This window comes from Entelurus aequoreus, linkage group LG21 (assembly GCF_033978785.1).
Source record: "Entelurus aequoreus isolate RoL-2023_Sb linkage group LG21, RoL_Eaeq_v1.1, whole genome shotgun sequence".
NCBI lineage: Eukaryota > Metazoa > Chordata > Actinopteri > Syngnathiformes > Syngnathidae > Entelurus > Entelurus aequoreus.
The window spans coordinates 45,602,608-45,614,797 of record NC_084751.1 but is presented as its reverse complement, the minus strand read 5'-3'; the positions used below and the strand labels follow the sequence as shown (position 1 = coordinate 45,614,797).

The 12,190-nt window shown below is 38.3% G+C and overlaps 1 protein-coding gene across 2 annotated transcripts in view; it reads right to left on the bottom strand.

Annotated features, from left to right (window-relative positions):
• rassf6 (Ras association domain family member 6) overlaps positions 1-11,047 on the bottom strand; it is a 32,505-nt gene extending 21,458 nt beyond the window's left edge. The window contains exons 1-2 of one of the 2 annotated variants that reach the window (XM_062032232.1): positions 10,954-11,047; positions 2,581-2,644 (exon numbers count right to left, since the gene is read on the bottom strand). In XM_062032232.1, coding sequence (XP_061888216.1) covers positions 2,581-2,639 — 59 coding nt within the window. In that variant the 5' untranslated portion in view covers positions 2,640-2,644; positions 10,954-11,047. Of the gene's footprint in view, positions 1-2,580; positions 2,645-2,793; positions 2,873-10,953 lie in introns of those variants that run through there. The other variant, XM_062032233.1, reaches the window with a different exon arrangement.
• Between the last annotated feature and the right edge of the window lie 1,143 nt (positions 11,048-12,190).

The window sequence follows — 12,190 nt, the reverse complement described above, 5'->3', positions numbered from 1 at the left end:
CCAATCATGGCACCCACCTGTTCCCAATTAGCCCGTTCACCTGTGGGATGTTCCACATAAGTCTTTGATGAGCATTCCTCAACTTCCTCACTTTTTTTTGCCACTTGTGCCAGCTTTTTTGAAACATGTCGCAGGCATCAAATTCCAAATGAGCTAAACATTTCAAAAAATATCAACGTTTACCAGTTCCAATGTTAAATATCTTGTCTTTGCAGTCTGTTCAATTGAATATAAGTTGAAAAGGATTTGTTGTATTCTCTTTTTATTTACCATTTACACAACATGACAACTTTTATAACTCCATATAAAACTACAGTTGGAAAAAGGTTGGCATTTTTCAGAGCCACAAATTGACTGTTCACCAATACTTTATTGAAATAAAAAGACAATCAAAATGATTATTTCACTTTATCACATTAAAATAGATGTTTATGTTATGAAATAACAAAACTGTGTTTTGTTACAGAAAGGATATGAAGAGCAAAATAGATGATTATTATTATTCATATTATTTTTCCATCAATGTGTACTACAGTTAGACATTTTTTTCTCTGGGGAACACATTTGATGCACCCCAAAAAAACCAAAATGTAAACTTAATGACTAAATGAAGAGCACTTTAGGAGTCATTATCAGCTGGCAGTCTGTTTCTTTAAACACCTTCACGTTGTACAGACAGTATACAAAAACAAGAGCAAAAAGGCATGGAAAGAGAAACTGAAAGCTGATACAACTAAGCAGTGTCCTTCAAATGACATTGAAAATGTAATAATCTCTGAACACAAGACAAGAATGACTGTGCATGTGAGCGGTGTGCTCGGTATTTTTATGTATTTTTATCTATTTATCTATGTTATGTTTGTATGTGTTATTATGAATTTGCACTAAATTAGCTTTGCTTACAATTTTGTTGTACAATGTACAATGGCAATAAAGATATATTCTATTCTAATAAATACATATAAATATGACAAAATACAACAATATGTAAAATAACATTACATTTTTTTTTTTACCCCGGACAAGGGTAGCGGGTAGGAACATATTTAATAACCCTACAGGGCAGAAATGACAGGAACCAAAACAAAAGGAAAATGTGCCGGTCACACGAGAGACAAAGGCACAAAACTTAGGACGTGAAACATGAAACTATGGACATGAAAACCTCACTAAACTATGGCATGAAACAAATAGCATTAACTCCGGAATCGCATGAAATAAGCAAGACTTGCTGCGGCAAGAAAAGAGCAGCGTCGCCAGGACGACTAACTGGCAAAGACAGGCTTGAATAATAGTCTCTTGACTAGAGACAGGTGTGACCCCAACACCAGAGGCAGGTGAAAATCATACGTCGTCATGGGAACTAAAACAAACAAGGGTGCACAAAAACAGGAGCTTTCGGACGAGTCTTAAACTAACAGAAAATAACAAAACATGATCCAGACCACAGATCAGGGCCGGCATAGGCCGTATAGGCAAATGCTAAGGGCGCCGTCCATCAGGGGGCGCCAAGCCAGTGCCACAAATGTTGGAGAAAAAAAAAAAGAATAAAAGTTGGTACTATTATTTCTAAATACAAAAAATAATCCCACGTTAATTAAAATGCAAAGTAAAGCCTATTTAATAGAAATATTATTTGTTACAACATTACCCCCGCCCCCCAACCCCCCCCCCCCCCACCCCCCCCAGCCCGCCCCCTGCACGGTGCGCCCCCTCCCTTCCCGTATCATGACTCTTACCACATCAAAAAAATCAACACAAGATGTCAAAACGGCCAAAACTGTCAGGTGCCCAGGGAAGAAAAAATAGAAAAGAAGAGGAGGAGAAACGAGGGGGGGGTTCACCTATAATCTTGCCTAGGGCGCCAGATTGGTTAGGGCCAGGCCTGCCACAGATCATGACAGTAGATATAAATACAGTATACTTTCTTTTTTACATAATAAAATATACCCTAATGGATTATTTAATTGTTTTTATTATCTTTGGTGGAAAAGCTTTGGACACCCCTGACACTATTTTTAAGAACGCCACACATACTTTATTTGACAACATTTTTTTTCAATATTTGCGTTCCCACTTACTCACATGGATTACAACAATCTCAGATTAATGAACAGCATTTTTTCAAAGACGTTACTTTTGATATTTTATTTGATTTTTGATTTTTATTAAGGATCCCCATTAGCTGGTTGCCACAGCAACCCACTGGTCTTCCTCGGGTCCACAAACTCAATACAATTACAAGTAAAAGCATATCATTTGAACTACACAATACAGAAACAAATAAAAGCATCGATAAGAAAACAAGCAAACAATTTACAGTCACAGAATAATAATTGCCACAACTACACAATATAAAACCAAAGAAAATCATCAACAAGCAAATTAATTTAAAGACTGAGATAAAATATTACTTTCTTTTTAAAAACCTGTTTAATTTCAATGCCAGTGAAAGCGATACAGATCTATAAATAAAATATTTCCGCATAGGACGAGGGAGTACAAAATGTCCTACTATATTACTATCAATAATAATATGTTTAATATGTGATTAAAGCATCTGCTGCGATTTTGACCCACCTGGACAGTGCCCTCCCGTCTCCTGCCTGGACCACGGGAAGCAGAGCCGCCTCATTCATCTCAGCTGCGGACAAAGAGGCACAGATTAGATCCCACAGACAACATCATGCATGTGAATGACAGGCTTGAAAGAAGCAAACATTATGTTGATATTATTCCTGCACATTTTCCTTTAAATAGAATTACTGGATTAAAAAAACCAGAGAATCTTACGTTTGCTCCGAGCTCTTTTATGTCTTTGTCTGCGGCGCTTTCTTCTCTCTGTGTCAAATATTTCTTCCCAGTCTTTCTCTCCCCCTCTGTAGTTTTTAAGTTATATTTATCCTCTCTCTCACTCACTTCTGGCCCAGCCTTCACTCTCCAAGAGAGTTAATAACAGGACTGCACCCTCTAACCAGTCTGCACTTTTTACCCTTCACTCCATCCAGCTCTTACTTTCTTCCTTCTTCCTTCCAGTGCAGCTCTCTAACTTTGCATCTTTCTTGTCTGCAGCTTTGTCTCAGCATGTTTGCTGCCTGGAAAACATTTCAGGTATTCAGTCGTCGTCCGCAGGCGCTGACTGACTGACTGACTGACTGACTTTGACACAGGCAGGAGTGACATTTAAAGGTGCAACGTGACGCCTTGTGCAGAATTGGCTATTTTTTGGAATTCCACCAAACTATCCAAGCATGAAGCAGACTTTTAGGGATATTTTGCATCATTAATAGCTTGTAGAAGGATTTTTATTGGAGTGGAAGTCACAGTTTGCCCCCAAGGCCTCCCTGTGCACTGCAAAAAGTCAGTGTTCAAAAACAAGGAAAAATTAAAGCTGCAAGCAGCGTTGGTCGGGTCCGCATTTTGGCTGGTGCTAGTCCTAGGTGTCCCAATACTTTTGTCCAGTGGTAGTCCTGAGTGAGACCTACATAGTGGTTTTTGTTTCGTGTCTCTACGATATTCGTACTGGGAGTTAGAGGAAGTTGTGTCTGTGTTTTTTTCCTAGGTGTTGCGGCACAGTGGTTTTTTTCTTTGAAGGCTCGTAAAATCAAAACCGTAGCACGAATCAAAACGCCGTCGTCAACTTTTAATCAGAAGGGTTCAATCTCCTGTAGTAGTTTGAAGCCGAAACGACAAACGCGCTCAGAGATCATGTTTGATGTTTGGTGACCGGTTTTAACAAAAATGTTGTTTTGAAGGAGGGATTGCAAACTTCCTGTTGATTTTTGCTGAAGGGTGTCAATCTATGAAATGTAGGTCTAGGTGAGACCTACATAGAGGTATTTGTTTCATGTCTCTACGACGTTCTTACCAGAAGTTACAAGCAGTTTTGTCTGAGTTTTCCTCTGAGAAGCAATTTTGTCTCTGTTTTATTCAAAAATTGCGCTAGAGCGCAATTTTGAGTTTTGGGGTTCGGTTTTTTTTTAGATGGCAATATCCACCAGTCCCGATGTGTGTGAGAAGTTTGGTGAGTTTTGAAGTATTTTAAGGGGGTGAAATTACAGCTCAAAGAGGCAAAAATTTGTGTTTTTAGTAAATTTTTGTCTTAAATGGGAAATTGCCAACTTCCTGTTGGTTTTTGCCCGATTATGAATTGTAGGTCTAAGGGAGACCTACATACAGGTTTTTGTTTCATGTCTCTACGACCTTCCTAGTGGGAGTTACGGGCAGTTTGTTTTTGTTTTTTCATAGGGGGCGATAGAGCGCAATTTAGATTTTTGGGGTTTGGTTTTTTCACTAAAGTGTTGTGGCATCGTTGTTCTATGTGTGTGTAAAATTTGGTGAGTTTTGAAGCATGTTAAGGGGGGCAAAGTAGTGCGCAACGGTGCAGAAGAATAATAAAGAATGACAATGGTCCTGTGCGGACCCTAATAATAATAATAATTAAAGCTGCAAGCAGCGTTGGTCGGGTCCGCATTTTGGCTGGTGCTAGTCCTAGGTGTCCCAATACTTTTGTCCAGTGGTAGTCCTGTGTGAGACCTACATAGAGGTTTTTGTTTCTTGTCTCTACGATATTCGTACTGGGAGTTAGAGGAAGTTGTGTCTGTGTTTTTTTCCTAGGTGTTGCGGCACAGTGGTTGTTTTCTTTGAAGGCTCGTAAAATCAAAACGGTAGCACGAATCAAAACGTTGTCGTGAACTTTTAATCAGAAGGGTTCAATCTCCTGTAGTAGTTTGAAGCCGAAACGACAAACGCGCTCAGAGGAGATCATGTTTGATGTTTGGTGACCGGTTTTAACAAAAATTTTGTTTTGAAGGAGGGATTGCAAACTTCCTGTTGATTTTTGCTGAAGGGTGTCAATCTATGAAATGTAGGTCTAGGCGAGACCTACATAGAGGTATTTGTTTCATGTCTCTAAGACGTTCCTACCGGAAGTTACAAGCAGTTTGGTCTGAGTTTTCCTCTGAGAAGCAGTTTTGTCTCTGTTTTATTCAAAAATTGCGCTAGAGCGCAATTTTGAGTTTTGGGGTTCGGTTGTTTTTTTTTTAGATCGCAATTTCCACCAGTCCCGATGTGTGTGAGAAGTTTGGTGAGTTTTGAAGTATTTTAAGGGGGTGAAATTACAGCTCAAAGAGGCAAAAATGAGTGTTTTTAGTACATTTTTGTCTTAAACGGGAAATTGCCAACTTCCTGTTGGTTTTTGCCCGATTATGAATTGTAGGTCTAAGGGAGACCTACATACAGGTTTTTGTTTCATGTCTCTACGACCTTCCTAGTGGGAGTTACGGGCAGTTTGTTTTTGTTTTTTCATAGGGGGCGCTAGAGCGCAATTTAGATTTTTGGGGTTTGGTTTTTTTCACTAAAGTGTTGTGGCATCGTTGTTCTATGTGTGTGTAAAATTTGGTGAGTTTTGAAGCATGTTAAGGGGGGAAAAGTAGTGCGCAACGGTGCGGAAGAATAATAAAGAATGACAATGGTCCTGTGCGGACCCTAATAATAATAATAATTAAAGCTGCAAGCAGCGTTGGCCGGGTCCGCATTTTGGCTGGTGCTAGTCCTAGGTGTCCCAATACTTTTGTCCAGTGGTAGTCCTGTGTGAGACCTACATAGAGGTTTTTGTTTCGTGTCTCTACGATATTCGTACTGGGAGTTAGAGGAAGTTGTGTCTGTGTTTTTTTCCTAGGTGTTGCGGCACAGTGGTTGTTTTCTTTGAAGGCGCGTAAAATCACAGCAGCGGAGCAACTTTAGTGCTGCGGGTCTTTGAAGGCTCGTAAAATCAAAACGGTAGCACGAATCAAAACGCCGTCGTCAACTTTTAATCAGAAGGGTTCAATCTCCTGTAGTAGTTTGAAGCCGAAACGACAAACGCGCTCAGAGGAGATCATGTTTGATGTTTGGTGACCGGTTTTAACAAAAATTTTGTTTTGAAGGAGGGATTGCAAACTTCCTGTTGATTTTTGCTGAAGGGTTTCAATCTATGAAATGTAGAGACCTACATAGAGGTATTTGTTTCATGTCTCTAAGACGTTCCTACCGGAAGTTACAAGCAGTTTTGTCTGAGTTTTCCTCTAAGAAGCAGTTTTGTCTCTGTTTTATAGAGCGCAATTTTGAGTTTTGGGATTCGGTTTTTTTTTTAGATCGCAATTTCCACCAGTCCCGATGTGTGTGAGAAGTTTAGTGAGTTTTGAAGTATTTTAAGGGGGTGAAATTACAGCTCAAAGAGGCAAAAATGAGTGTTTTTAGTACATTTTTGTCTTAAATGGGAAATTGCCAACTTCCTGTTGGTTTTTGCCCGAGGATGTGTCATTATGAATTGTACATACAGGTTTTTGTTTCATGTCTCTACGACCTTCCTAGTGGGAGTTACAGGCAGTTTGTTTTTGTTTTTTCATAGGGGGCGCTAGAGCGCAATTTAGATTTTTGGGGTTTGTTTTTTTTCACTAAAGTGTTGTGGCATCGTTGTTCTATGTGTGTTTAAAATTTGGTGAGTTTTGAAGCATGTTAAGGGGGGCAAAGTAGTGCACAACGTTGCGGAAGAATAATAAAGAATGACAATGGTCCTGTGCGGACCCTAATAATAATAATAATTAAAGCTGCAAGCAGCGTTGGTCGGGTCCGCATTTTGGCTGGTGCTAGTCCTAGGTGTCCCAATACTTTTGTCCAGTGGTAGTCCTGAGTGAGACCTACATAGAGGTTTTTGTTTCGTGTCTCTACGATATTCGTACTGGGAGTTAGAGGAAGTTGTGTCTGTGTTTTTTTCCTAGGTGTTGCGGCACAGTGGTTGTTTTCTTTGAAGGCTCGTAAAATCAAAACCGTAGCACGAATCAAAACGCCGTCGTCAACTTTTAATCAGAAGGGTTCAATCTCCTGTAGTAGTTTGAAGCCGAAACGACAAACGCGCTCAGAGGAGATCATGTTTGATGTTTGGTGACCGGTTTTAACAAAAATTTTGTTTTGAAGGAGGGATTGCAAACTTCCTGTTGATTTTTGCTGAAGGATGTCAATATATGAAATGTAGGTCTAGGTGAGACCTACATAGAGGTATTTGTTTCTTGTCTCTAAGACGTTCCTACCGGAAGTTACAAGCAGTTTTGTCTGAGTTTTCCTCTGAGAAGCAATTTTGTCTCTGTTTTATTCAAAAATTGCGCTAGAGCGCAATTTTGAGTTTTGGGGTTTGGTTTTTTTTTAGATCGCAATTTCCACCAGTCCCGATGTGTGTGAGAAGTTTGGTGAGTTTTGAAGTATTTTAAGGGGGTGAAATTACAGCTCAAAGAGGCAAAAATGAGTGTTTTTAGTACATTTTTGTCTTAAATGGGAAATTGCCAACTTCCTGTTGGTTTTTGCCCGATTATGAATTGTAGGTCTAAGGGAGACCTACATACAGGTTTTTGTTTCATGTCTCTACGACCTTCCTAGTGGGAGTTACAGGCAGTTTGTTTTTGTTTTTTCATAGGGGGCGCTAGAGCGCAATTTAGATTTTTGGGGTTTGTTTTTTTCACTAAAGTGTTGTGGCATCGTTGTTCTATGTGTGTGTAAAATTTGGTGAGTTTTGAAGCATGTTAAGGGGGGCAAAGTAGTGTGCAACGGTGCGGAAGAATAATAAAGAATGACAATGGTCCTGTGCGGACCCTAATAATAATAATAATAAAACCTTACAATTTCAATAGTGTCCTTTCGTCCCATTGCAAAAGGACTCCCTTTGGGATTCCTTTGACAATGGTCCTGTGCAGACCCTAAAAATACAAAAAATGAGGGGTATTTTATTTGAACTAAGCAAAATTATCTGCCAATAGAACAAGAAAATGTGGCTTGTCAAGACTTTCCAAAACAAGTCAAATCAGCTAACCTCAATGAACCCCAAAATAGCTTAAAATAAGTATATTCTCACTAATAACAAGTGCACTTTTCTTGGTAGAAAAAAAAAGAGACCTTTTTGCTCAATATGTTGAAAAATATTCTTAAAGTAAGTAAATGCTAGTGCCATTATCTTGACATAATTTCTTGAAACCAGCAAACTTATACTCAAAACTAATTTATTGTTCTTAATGGAAAGGCAACAAGGCAAGCGCTTGTTACTCTCGGGGTCTCCTAGCCGCTCAGGCAAATCATATGGTCTAAAAATGCATTTTTCCATGGATAACATGACATCATCGCGTCAAGTGCATGCTCTTTCAGTCAATTAGTGCGCATATATACAGCCCGGCCCCCGGCCAGAATATTTTTAATTGTAATTTTGAAGAATTTATCTGAATGTGCATGAACTATTTCTGTTCAAAATTGCTTGAAATGTCAAATGTTTAAATATTAACTGTCAGTTTACTGTACTGTGCCAACTGTACTACTATATGAGTACATGTTTTCTATTGTTTCATTGGAAATAAAACAGTAAAGTCCATTTGGCTGTCATCTGTTTTAATTACGAGACACAATTGTGTCAAAGCCATGATTTTTTATTTCATGCTTGAAATAAGAAATGATGACTTTAAAAAGGTAGTTTTCTACTTGTGAGTGTTGATGACACAGCTTTGCAACACTTGATATTCTAGTTTCAAGCATGTTTTACTCAATATAGCTCATCAAATCTCAGCAACAAGCTGTAATATCTTACTGACATCATTTAGGAGCAAAACACTTCAAACAAGTAAAACACTCTAACATCAAATCTGCCAAGAAGAAGCATCTTATTAGACATAAAATAAGCAAATATCACCCTTATTTGACATATTTCATCTTACTTAGATTGCAGTTTTTGCAGTGTGGCTTAAGGACTTCATGTTTTTCTTGGATCTAGAGAACATTAAATATAATCTGAGGGGTACAACAACACAATTTGACGTGACCTGGGGCTGTATGATTAGTTGCAGAGCTAAATTAAAGACACTATGTGACACTCACTGTTGACAATGAACCTTTCCACTTAACTCAATTATATTCAGTAACACTTCTCTGTGTCATGTCTGTTCATGTTTTTGTTTTGGCCATGTGTTTGTTTTTTGGACTCTTTTTCGTTCCTGGTTGCACTTCCTTGTTTGTTTGTTTCCATAGCAACTCATTAGTTTTCACCTGTCCTGTCACGCACCTGTTTCACGTATTGAGTCACGCACCTGTTTTCACTGATCATGTCACTATTTAAATCTGTCTTTTTTCTGTTGTTCATCCTGGCGTCCTCACACTATTTCAGCACTCTGCTTCATGTCTTGTCACAGTTCTTTGCCAAGTAAGTTTTGTTCATTTATGCCACAGTTAGTGTTTTTGTTTTATTGTTCATAGTTTCTGCCTTTGTGCAAGTTTTGTGTTTATATCCAAGTTTTGTATTTCCGCCTTTGTGCGCGCCTTTTGTTTCCATAGTCAAGTTGTTACCTCCACTGTGAGCGCTTTTTGTTTATTCCTTTTTTATTGTTCAAATTAAATCATGTATTCAACTTCACGCCATGTCCGCTCCAACTTTTATTGCATCTCGGAAAAACAAACCCGCCATAGTCCACACCTTGACACTCTGTATGTTTTTTATTTTTATTTGATTTTTGTACTTTTTTAAATTTTTTTTTTTAGTCAGTTCATTTGATTTTCTATGTGCTTATGGGAGGTACAATGTTGTTTTTATTTTTTATTAATAAATGTTTTAATTTTTAATTTTTTGTGTCTGTTTCTCAGTACCTGTATTATGATTTCCCTATCAAATGAATAAATAAATATTATTAAAACAAATTAAAAATGCTTTGTCTTATGATAGTCAACATACTAAAAATAATAATGTATGAATAGAATATATATATATATATATATATATATATATATATATATATATATATATATATATATATATATATATATATATATATATATATATATATATATAAAAGTTTAACTACCGATGATTGTCACACACACACACACGAGGTGTGGCAAAATTTAACCCCCAATTCCAACCCTTGATGCTGAGTGTCAAGCAGGGAGGTAATGGCTCCCATTTATATATATATATATATGTATATATATACACTACCGTTCAAAAGTTTGGGGTGGAATAGTCTTCGTTTCTAAGAACTAGAATAGACAGTCGAGTTTCAGATGAAAGTTCTCTTTTTCTGGCCATTTTGAGCGTTTAATTGACAAGACTTTCCAAAACAAGTCAAATTAGCTAACCTCAATGAACCCAAAAATAGCTTAAAATAAGTATATTCTCACTAATAAGTGCACTTTTCTTGGTAGAAAAAGAAAGAGACCTTTTTACTCAATATGTTGAAAAATATTCTTAAATAAAGTAAATGCTAGTGCCATTATCTTGACATTAAGATATGCGCTCGGCATCATTATTTTTTTTTTCATGCTTGAAATAAGAAATGATGACTTTAAAAAAGTAGTTTTCTACTTGTGAGTGTTGATGACACAACACTTGATATTCTAGTTTCAAGCATGTTTTACTCAATATAGCTCATCAAATCTCAGCAACAAGCTGTAATATCTTACTGACATCATTTAGGACACTTAAAACAAGTAAAACACTCTAACATAAAATCTGCTCAGTGAGAAGAATGATCTTATCAGACAGAAAACAAGCAAATATCACCCTTATTTGACATATTTCATCTTACTTAGATTATGTTTCTGCGGTGTAGTCAAATAAAATCACCTCAGTGTGAAGTCATGTAGCCTGTGGGAAATAATCCAAGATACCTTGTGACACACCCACTGTCTCTGTTTACCTTTACACACCTCTTTCTTTCTTTGTCAACCTATTTCACATTTCCAGTTGGATTAAAACCAGAACATTGCACTTTTATTATTATTCAAATAGCTGATATAAGGATGGCGTCACTTTGGTTTAACTTCAAAGAAGAATATTAAGTACTAAAAGTAGTAGTTTGTGGTTTTATACATAAAACCACAGGGATGATAATGATATTACTTTGCTAGTTCAACACTTTGTAATGTGGTATAAAGATCCAGTCCTACCTGGCGAGTATTTGATATCTCCCGACAGCTGAATGTGATTGGCTGTAAGATGGAGGTCTTCCGCCTGGTGTGTGGTTCATAAGTCCAGAGTGCATGTGGCAGAGGAGGATCTCAGGTGTGGACACGCAGCAGCTGGTTAATCATCATAGGAGGAGGTAAAGGACCACGCAGGGTTGGGCTGCACTCACGTCACACCCGACTTTTTGTTCCAGGAGTGCTGACAAATATCTTCTCCTCAGGCAGAGATTTAAAAGACTTTTACAGGAACATTTACCACATACACAACCCCAAAGCAGGGAAGTTGTCACGTTGGGTAAATGGTAAATAAAGACAGAATACAATGATTTGCAAATCCTTTTCAACTTATATTCAATTGAATAGACTGCAAAGACAAGATATTTCATGTTCAAATTGAGAAACCCAATTTCTTTTGCAAATAATCATGTCACAGGGGCATGTTCACCACTGTGTTACATGGCCTTTCCTTTTAACAACACTCAGTAAAGGTTTGGGAACTGAGGAGACACATTTTTGAAGCTTTTCAGGTGGAATTCTGGACTACGGGCAGGCCAGTCTGGTACCCGCACTCTTTTACTATGAAGCCACGCCGTTGTAACACGCGGCTTGGCATTGTCTTGCTGAAATAAGCAGGGGCGTCCATGATAACGTTGCTTGGATGGCAACATATGTTGCTCCAAAAGCTGTATGTACCTTTCAGCATTAATGGTGCCTTCACAGATGTGTAAGTTACCCATGTCTTGGGCACTAATACACCCCCATACCATCACACTAACCCTAACCCTAACCCTAACCCTAACCCTAACACAACCCTAACCCTAACCCTAACCCCTAACCCTAACCCTAACCCTAACCCTAACCCTAAACCTAACCCTATAACAGTCCGGATGGTTCTTTTCCTCTTTGGTCCGGAGGACACGACGTCCACAGTTTCCAAAAACAATTGGAAATGTGGACTCGTCAGACCACAGAACACTTTTCCACGTTGCATCAGTCCATCTTAGATGAGCTCGGGCCCAGCGAAGCCGGCGGCGTTTCTGGGTGTTGTTGATAAATGGCTTTAGAGTTTTAACTTGCACTTACAGATGTAGCGACCAACTGTAGTTACTGACAGTGGGTTTCTGAAGTGTTCCTGAGCCCGTGTGGTGATATCCTTTACACACTGATGTCGCTGTTTGATGCGGTACCGCCTGAGGGATGGAAGGTCCGTAATATCATG